This window comes from Oncorhynchus kisutch, linkage group LG18 (assembly GCF_002021735.2).
Source record: "Oncorhynchus kisutch isolate 150728-3 linkage group LG18, Okis_V2, whole genome shotgun sequence".
Lineage (NCBI taxonomy): Eukaryota > Metazoa > Chordata > Actinopteri > Salmoniformes > Salmonidae > Oncorhynchus > Oncorhynchus kisutch.
The window spans coordinates 3,984,153-3,994,834 of NC_034191.2; the positions used below are offsets into that span (position 1 = coordinate 3,984,153).

A 10,682-nucleotide genomic window follows, 5' to 3' on the forward strand; every position below is an offset into this window, starting at 1 on the left:
ACCTTAACACTACAGTATACAATGACATTCTAGATGAATCTGTGCTTCCAGATTTGTGGCAACAGTTTGGGAAAGGCCCTTTCCTGTTTCAGCATGACAATACCCCCGTGCACAAATCGAGGTCCATACAGAAATGGTTTGTCGGGATCGATGTGGAAGAACTTGACTGGCCTGCACAGAGCCCTAACCTCAACCCCATCGGACACCTCTGGGATGAATTGGAACGCCGACAGCGAGCCAGACCTAATCGCCCAACATCAGTGCCCGATGTCACTAATGCTCTTGTGGCTGAATGGAAGCAAGTCCCTGCAGCAATGTTCCTACATCTAGTGGAAAGCCTTCCCAGAAGAGTGGAGGCTATTATAGCAGCAATGTTCCAACATCTAGTGGAAAGCCTTCCCAGAAGAGTGGAGGCTGTTATAGCAGCAATGTATCAACATTTAGTGGAAAGCCTTCCCAGAAGAGTGGAGGCTGTTATAGCAGCAATGTACCAACATAGCAGAAAAGGAAACAACTCCATATTAATGCAAATTATTTTGGAATGCGATGTTCGACAAGCAGGTGTCCACATACATTTGGTCATGTAGTGTTGATGAGCACATCTATTCCATTCATTCTACTATTGAACAAATCTCTCTCTCTGTCTCTCTGTCTCTCTCTCTCTGTCTCTCTCTCTCTGTCTCTCTGTCTCTGTCTGTCTCTCTCTGTCTCTCTCTGTCTGTCTCTGTCTCTCTCTCTCTCTCTCTCTCTGTGTCTCTCTCTCTCTCTCTCTCTGTCTCTCTCTGTCTCTGTCTCTCTCTGTTTCTCTCTTTCTCTCCCCGTCTCTCTCTCAGCGAGGCCCCAGCTGATGAGCAGCCCACCACTCAGAAAGAGGAGGAGCCATTGGATGAGGAAGATGAAGATGAGGAAGAATACCATTATGTGTATGAAGATGAGGAGGCTGACAGAGAGGAAGAGGAGGAGGAGGAGGAGAAGAAAGAGAGGGATAGTGTTCCAGAGAGCCAGGATGAAGACAAGACCCTGACAGAGGTCAAAGGTTGGTACTGTCTTTTATTCTTTGGCAACAGACCCACTTTTGTTTTATTTTTTTTAGGAAAATATATACACTACTGTTCAAAAGTTTGGGGGTCACTTAGAAAAGTCTTTGTTTTTTAAAGAAAACCACTTTTTTTGTCCATTGAAATACAGTGTAGACATTGTTAATGTTGTAAATGACTATTGTAGCTGGAAACGGCTGATGTTTTATGGAATATCTACATAGGTGTACAGAGGCCCATTATCATCAACCACCTGTGTTCCAATGGCACGGTGTATTAGCTAATCCAAGTTTATCATTTTAAAAGGCTAATTGATCATGAGAAAACCCTTTTGCAATTACGTTAGCACAGCTGAAAACTGCTGTTCTGATTTAAAGAAGCAATAAAACTGGCCTTCTTTAGACTAGTTGAGTATCTGGAGCATCAGCATTTGTGGGTTCAATTACAGGCTCAAAATGGCCAGAAACAAAGGACTTTCTTCTGAAACTTGTCAGTCTATTTTTGTTCTGAGAAATTAAGGCTACTCCATGCCAGAAATTGCCAAGAAACTGAAGATCTCGTACAATGCTGTGTACTACTCTGTTCACAGAACAGCGCAAACTGGTTCTAACCAGAATAGAAAGAGGAGAGGGAGGCCCCGGTGCACAACTGAGCAAGAGGACAAGTACATTTGAGTGTGTAGTTTGAGAAACAGACGCCTCACAAGTCCTCAACTGGCAGCTTCATTAAATAGTACCCACAAAACACCAGTCTCAATGTCAACAGTGAAGAGGCGACTCCGGGATACTGGCCTTCTAGGCAGAGTTGCAAAGAAAAAGCCATATCTCAGACTGGCCAATAAAAAGAAAAGATTAAGATGGACAAAAGAACACAGACACTGGACAGAGGAAGATTGGGGAAAAAGTGTCATGGTCAGACGAATCTAAGTTTGAGGTGTTCGGATCACACAGAAGAACATTCGTGAGATGCAGAAAAAATGAAAAGATGTTGGAGGAGTGATTACCGCCATCACTCCATTTTGCAACAGCTAGCTAGCTGGCTACAGTAGGCCACTTTGTAGGCTATAACTCAACTGAGAAAACACCATCTGTCAAGCATGGTGGATGCAATGTGATGGTCTTTGGTAGTGGCAAAGTGGGAGATTTATACAGGTATCTTTGGCTATGCCGGATTAAGTGATATGACATGCTATTCTATAAAATAATTTATCCGTAATTAATATTACCTGATTGAGCTAATCATGTAAATGTAATTAACTAGAGAGTCAGGCACCACAAAATAATATTTATAGAGCTGCTATCTTCTGAATAAACTCTTAAAGACCTAGTAATATTTTACATCAATAGCAGTCAATATTAATCGTCACCTTAATTCAGTCTCATCTGAAAGTTGTAAATTCTTGGTTATCTTCACAAACCCTGGCTAACAAGTTGAATCAGCAATACAAAATGTCCATTTATTTACTAAATATCTAACTAATCACACAGAATTACACATACACATAATTAATCATACCTTGATTACAAATGACGTCATAAAGGAAAACGTCCCTAGTGGGCGGAACAGATATGACAGCTGGTTACAACAAAAGAAAAGGGTTGGGTTTGAGTGAAAGAGCGGGAAGACTGAGGAACAAAAGGAAGAAGCTGTGCTATCGTAAATACAGTATCTTATGCATTCTAAATTACCGCCCATTTGGAAAAGGAAAATGCAATAAATATTTACTCTGAGCTGCGCTTCGGTAGGTTGGTGGTAGATGGAAGGCCGTGTTGCCCAACTTTGTCCTTTGAAGAATGTCTCTGGTGGTCAATTGGATACATTGTAGTAACGTCGTTGTGTGATAGACGGGATACTCTGTCTGTTCCTTCTTAACCTGCGTTTGCAGCTGCTGTTGCAATCTCAACAGCTAGGAGGTATCACTTCTGTCGTGAATAAGAGTTCAAAGTTCATACCATTCGCAACCAAAGCTCACGCTGATGTTGGCTTCGTTCTGTAGTTATTATCTGAACCATTCTGACATCGGACAGTCGTCCTCACATCCTCGGAACAGGAGGTTATATTGTCGTCAAGGGCTTATATAGGAAGGAAGAGGAGGGTGTGTTTGAAAAGTTTTATAGACCATGTCCCTTCACAGGGGAGGGCCACTGAGTGAGCAGCCCTATCTTATGAAAACCCAAATCTCACATTTTAGAAGCTAAAATCACATTTCATCCCATCACGAATAATTTAATATTCAAACATTTAATTTGAACAACAATTCCATGTGAATCCGATAACTCTGATGTGTAGACTTTCCACTGTAGAGTTTGTCATCTTATCATTGATGAGAATGTCTCAGATGACAACCGAACTGACATCATATTCATTAAGTACCACCGCATATGTTCCATTGGACGGATTACCAGAATATAGTTCCTTTCCCCCCACCTTCTGGTGTTCCCAGAATCTCTGTGTTAACCAAGGGGTTTGCAAATGTAACACCAGTAGGGTAGAGAGAGGAAACAGGGGGGAAGAGGTATTTATGACGGTCATAAACCAACCCCCCAGGCCAACGTCATGACACAGGGCAAAATGGATCTTGAAGAAGGAAGGCTATCACTCCATCATTTTAGCTTCTACCCTGTGGGCTTAATTAGAGCCAATTTCCTCCTACAACAGGACAATGACCCAAAGCACAGCTCCAAACTATGCAAGAACTATTTAGGGAAAAACAGTCAGCTGGTATTCTGTCTATAATAGAGTGGCACAGTCACCGGATCTCAACTCTATTGAGCTGTTGTGGGAGCAGCTTGACCGTATGACGTAAAGAGGTGCCCATCAAGCCAATCCAACTTGTGGGAGGTGCTTCAGGAAGCATGGGGTGAAATCTCTTCAGATTACCTCAACAAACTGACAACTAGAACGCCAAAGGTCTGTGGGAGGTGCTTCAGGAAGCGTGAGGTGAAATCTCTTCAGATTACCTCAACAAACTGACAACTAGAACGCCAAAGGTCTGTGGGAGGTGCTTCAGGAAGCGTGAGGTGAAATCTCTTCAGATTACCTCAACAAACTGACAACTAGAACGCCAAAGGTCTGTGGGAGGTGCTTCAGGAAGCGTGAGGTGAAATCTCTTCAGATTACCTCAACCAATTGACAACTAGAACGCCAAAAGGTCTGTGGGAGGTGCTTCAGGAAGCGTGAGGTGAAATCTCTTCAGATTACCTCAACCAATTGACAACTAGAACGCCAAAGGTCTGTGGGAGGTGCTTCAGGAAGCGTGAGGTGAAATCTCTTCAGATTACCTCAACAAACTGACAACTAGAACGCCAAAGGTCTGTGGGAGGTGCTTCAGGAAGCGTGAGGTGAAATCTCTTCAGATTACCTCAACAAACTGACAACTAGAACGCAAAAAGGTCTGCAAGGCTGCAACTGCTGCAAATGGAGGATTCTTTGACCAAAGAATGTGTGTGTGTGTGTGTGTGTGTGTGTGTGTGTATTGGGACAGTGACCATTTTTTGTTGTTGTTTTGGCTCTGTACTCCAGCACTTTGGATTTAAAATGATACAATGACTATGAGGTTAAAGGTCAGACTGTCAGCTTTAATTTGAGGGTATTTTCATCCATATCGGGTGAAACATTTAGAAATTACAGCCCTTTTGGTACACAGTCCCCCTGTTTTAGAGAACCCAAAGTATTGGGACAAATACACATGTGTTTTAAAGTAGTCAAAAGTTTAGGATTTCGTCCTATATTCATAGTATGCAATGACTACATCAAGCTGGTGACTCTACAAAACTTGTTGGATGCCTTTTTCTGTTTGTTTTGGTTGTTTCAGATGTTGTGCCCAATAGAAATAGTAAATGGTAAATCATTTGACATTTTGCAGACACTTTTATTGTAAATAAGAATAGAATATGTTTCTAAACACTTCTACATTAATGTGGTTGCTACCATGATTATGGATAGTCTTGGATAAATCGTGAATAATGAGAAAGTTAGACACACAAATATCAAACCTCCAAGACATGCTAACCTCTCACCATTAGAATAACAGGGGAGGTTAGCATGTCTTGGAGGCATTTTATATCTTACCCTCCAAGACATGCTAACCTCTCACCATTAGAATAACAGGGGAGGTTAGCATGTCTTGGAGGCATTTTATATCTTACCCTCCAAGACATGCTAACCTCTCACCATTAGAATAACAGGGGAGGTTATTACAAAATACATTCCTTACATTGACAAACAATCATGTCTTTTCTTTAATGGTCAATTCAGACCCCTTGACTTTTATTACGTCTTTTTCTAAATAAAAATAAAAATCCTTTATCAATTTACACAATGACATCACAATACCCCACAATGACATCACAATACCCCACAATGACATCACAATACCCCACAATGACATCACAATACCCCACAATGACATCACAATACCTCACAATGACATCACAATACCCCACAATGACATCACAATACCCCACAATGACATCACAATACCCCACAATGACATCACAATACCCCACAATGACATCACAATACCCCACAATGACATCACAATACCCCACAATGACATCACAATACCCCACAATGACATCACAATACCCCACAATGACATCACAATACCCCACAATGACATCACAATACCCCACAATGACATCACAATACCCCACAATGACATCACAATACCCCACAATGACATCACAATACCCCACAATGACATCACAATACCCCACAATGACATCACAATACCCCACAATGACATCACAATACCCCACAATGACAAAGGGAAAACAGGTTTTTAGAAATGTTTACAAATTTATTAAAAATAAAAACGGATACCTTATTTACATAAGTATTCAGACTCTTTGCTATGAGACTCAATATTGAGTTCAGGTGCATCTTGTTTCCATTTATCATCCTTGAGATGTTTCTACAAATTGATTGGGGTCCACCTGTGGTAAATTAAATTGATTGGACATGATTTGGAAAGGCACACACCTGTCTATATAAGGTCCCACAGTTGACAGTGCATGTCAGAGCAAAAACCAAGCCATGAGGTTGAAGGAATTGTCCGTAGAGCTCCGAGACAGGATTGTGTCGAGGTACAGATCTGGGGAAGGGTACCAAAAAAAATGTATTATAAAGCTGGCAGCTGCACTTTGACCTCATTGTATAATTTCAAATCTAAAGTTCTGGAGTACAGAAAAAAAACGTGTCTCCCAGTACTTTTGGAGCTCACTGAAAATACAACAAAAGTGTGTGGACACCTTCTTCTTCTCGTCAAACATCTCATTCCAAAATCATGGCCATTAATATGGAGTTGGTCCCCCCCCTTTGCTGCTATAACAGCCTCCACTCTTCTGGGAAGGCTTTCCACTAGATGTTGGAACATTGCTGCTATAACAGCCCCCACTCTTCTGGGAAGGCTTTCCACTAGATGTTGGAACATTGCTGCTATAACAGCCTCCACTCTTCTGGGCAGGCTTTCCACTAGATGTTGGTACATTGCTGCTATAACAGCCTCCACTCTTCTGGGAAGGCTTTCCACTAGATGTTGGTACATTGCTGCTATAACAGCCTCCACTCTTCTGGGAAGGCTTTCCACTAGTTCTTCCACACCGATCTCGACAAACCATTTCTGTATGGACCTCAATTTGTGCATGGTGGCATTGTCATGCTGAAACAGGAAAGGGCTTTCCCAAAACTGTTGCCACAAAGGTGGAAGCACAGATTCATCTAGAATGGTTCACTGGCTCTATTCCTCCTCCACCAAACTTTACAGTGGGCACTGTGCATTGGGGAAGGTAGTATTCTCCTAGCATCTACCAAACCCAGATTCCTCTGCCGCACTGCCACTCAGTGAAGCGTGATTCATCACTCCAGGGAACGTGTTTCCACTGCTTCAGAGTCCAATGGCGGCGAGCTTTACACCACTCCAGCCAACGCTTGGCATTGCGCATGGTGATCTTAGGCTTGTGTGCGGCTGCTCGGCCATGGAAACCCATTTCATGAAGCTCCCGACGAACAGTTCTTGTGCTGGCGTTGCTTCCAGAGGCAGTTTGAAACTCGGTAGTGAGTGTTGCAACCGAGGACAGACGATTTTTACGCACTTCGGAGGTCCCGTTCTTTGAGCGTGTTTGGCCTACCACTTCGTGTCTGAGCCGTTGTTGCTCCAAAACGTTTCCACTTCACAAACTTACAGTTGACCGGGGCAGCTCTAGCAGCGCAAAAATTTGATTAACTGACTTGTTGGAAAGGTGGCATCCTGTGACGGTGCCACGTTGAAAGCTCTTCAGTAAGGCCATTCTACTGTTAATGTTTGTCCATGGAGATTACATGGCTGTGTGCTCGATTTTATACACCTGTCAGTAACAGGTGTGGCTGAACTGGCCGAATCCACTACTTCGAAGGGGTGTCCACATACTTCTTTATATACAGTGTATCTACATAAAAATAGATTTCTGATCATTATTATTATTATAAATTATCATTATTATAAATTATTATTATTATAAATTATTATTATTATAAATTATTATTATTATAAATTATTATTATTATAAATTATTATTATTATAAATTATTATTATTGGTTTTGAAATGCGATTTCTAATTTTTTGGGATTAGTAGTTTTCAATTTGCAGTGTAGAAATGTATAATTAAATCTAGTTGTCCTACCATGTTTTTACAATGTTAGCATGATGTGTAGAAAAAAAAAAACGTTTATTTTTTCCACTTTCTCAAACATTCCTTTTTTTTTATGTTCCAATGTTGACATCCTGTGTCATGTTATGAACTGTCATAACCCTATAGTAGCTATCAGGATGATCATGGGTAGGAGCTTTGAAAGACAAGGTAGTGCAGGACATTGCTGGATGACACTTCCTGCTTCAGTTGGTTCCGTCAGTGGTTATAAATCATTGAGGGGTAATTGTGAGTGCTGCCCCCCCCCCTCCCATGGGTGGATGTTCTAACAGCTGACCCCTGACCTATCCCTGGCTACCAGCGGTGTGTACCCTGGAGGCTGAGACCGGCCCCTGCCGTGCCTCCATGGCCCGCTGGCACTTCGATATGACAACCAGGAAGTGCGTCCGCTTCGTGTATGGGGGCTGCGCTGGAAACCGCAACAACTTTGACTCTGAGGAATACTGCATGGCCGTGTGCAAACGCCTTAGTAAGTCAGGCTCACAGCGAGCCCCGCCAAACAGGCTGGCGAAACCACCACACCACCACTACCACCACCACCCCTACACCCCACCACCACCACCACCCCTACACCCCACCACCACCACCACCCCTACACCACCACTACCACCACCACCCCTACACCACCACCACCACCCCTACACCACCACCAACACCCTTACACCACCACCAACACCAACACCCCTACACCACCACTACCACCACCACCCCTAGACCACCACTACCACCCCTACACCACCACTACCACCACCACCCCTACACCACCACTACCACCACCACCCCTACACCACCACTACCACCACCACCACCCCTACACCACCACCACCCCTACACCACCACCAACACCAACACCCCTACACCACCACTACCACCACCACCCCTAGACCACCACTACCACCACCACCCCTAGACCACCACTACCACCACCACCCCTACACCACCACTACCACCACCACCCCTACACCACCACTACCACCACCACCCCTACACCACCACCACCCCTACACCACCACCACCCCTACACCACCACCACCCCTACACCACCACCACCCCTACACCACCACCCCTACACCACCACCACCACTACCACACCACCCCTACACCAGCACCACCCCTACACCCCACCACCACCTACACCCCACCACCACCACTAACACCCCTACACCCCACCACCCTACTACACTACTACACTACTACACCACCACACTACTACACCACCACCACCCCTACACCAGCACCACCCCTACACCCCACCACCACCTACACCCCACCACCACCACTAACACCCCTACACCCCACCACCCTACTACACTACTACACCACCACACTACTACACCACCACACTACTACACCACCACCACCCCTGCACCACCACCACCCCTGCACCACCACCACCCCTACACCACCACCCCCACTACCACCACCACCCCTATACTACCACCACCACCCCCTATACCACCACCACCATCCCTATACCACCACCACCACCACCCCTACACCACCACCACCACTACCACCACCACCATCCCTATTCCACCACCACCACCACCCCTACACCACCACCACCACTACCACCACCACCCCTACACCACCACCCCTACACCACCACTACCACCACCACCCCTACACCACCACCAGCACTACCACCACCACCCCTACACCACCACTACCACCAACACCCCTACACCACCACTACCACCACCACCCCTACACCACCACTACCACCACCACCCCTACACCACCACTATCACCACCACCCCTACACCACCACCCCTACACCACCACCACCACCCCTACACCACCACTACCACACCACCCCTACACCAGCACCACCCCTACACCCCACCACCACCTACACCCCACCACCACCACTAACACCCCACCACCCTACTACACTACTACACCACCACACTACTACACCACCCCTACACCAGCACCACCCCTACACCCCACCACCACCTACACCCCACCACCACCACTAACACCCCTACACCCCACCACCCTACTACACTACTACACCACCACACTACTACACCACCACACTACTACACCACCACCACCCCTACACCACCACTACCACCACCACCCCTACACCAGCACCACCCCTACACCCCACCACCACCACTAACACCCCTACACCCCACCACCCTACTACACTACTACACCACCACACTACTACACCACCACACTACTACACCACCACACTACTACACTACTACACCACCACACTACTACACCACCACACTACTACACCACCACACTACTACACTACTACACCACTACCTCACTGTCTTGTTTTACTGTTGCTGTTCTGTTTCTGCTACCCCAGTCTCTACTGGTCTCTGTTTCTGCTACCCCAGTCTCTACTGGTCTCTGTTTCTGCTACCCCAGTCTTTACTGGTCTCTGTTTCTGCTACCCCCAGTCTCTACTGGTCTCTGTTTCTGCTACCCCAGTCTCTACTGGTCTCTGTTTCTGCTACCCCAGTCTCTACTGGTCTCTGTTTCTGCTACCCCAGTCTCTACTGGTCTCTGTTTCTGCTACCCCAGTCTCTACTGGTCTCTACTGGTCTCTGTTTCTGCTACCCCAGTCTCTACTGGTCTCTACTGGTCTCTGTTTCTGCTACCCCAGTCTCTACTGGTCTCTGTTTCTGCTACCCCAGCCTCTACTGGTCTCTGTTTCTGCTACCCCAGCCTCTACTGGTCTCTATTTCTGCTACCCCAGCCTCTAATGGTCTCTGTTTCTGCTACCCCAGTCTCTACTGGTCTCTGTTTCTGCTACCCCAGCCTCTACTGGTCTCTGTTTCTGCTATCCCAGTCTTTACTGGTCTCTGTTTCTGCTACCCCCAGTCTCTACTGGTCTCTGTTTCTGCTACCCCAGTCTCTACTGGTCTATGTTTCTGCTACCCCAGTCTCTACTGGTCTCTGTTTCTGCTACCCCAGTCTCTACTGGTCTCT

General features: G+C 45.7%; 1 protein-coding gene across 1 annotated transcript in view; it reads left to right on the forward strand.

Moving 5' to 3' along the window:
* aplp2 (amyloid beta (A4) precursor-like protein 2) overlaps positions 1-10,682 on the forward strand; it is a 153,899-nt gene that overhangs the window by 62,475 nt on the left and 80,742 nt on the right. Inside the window, 2 exon segments of the mRNA XM_031795324.1 lie at positions 834-1,036; positions 8,029-8,196. Coding sequence (XP_031651184.1) covers positions 834-1,036; positions 8,029-8,196 — 371 coding nt within the window.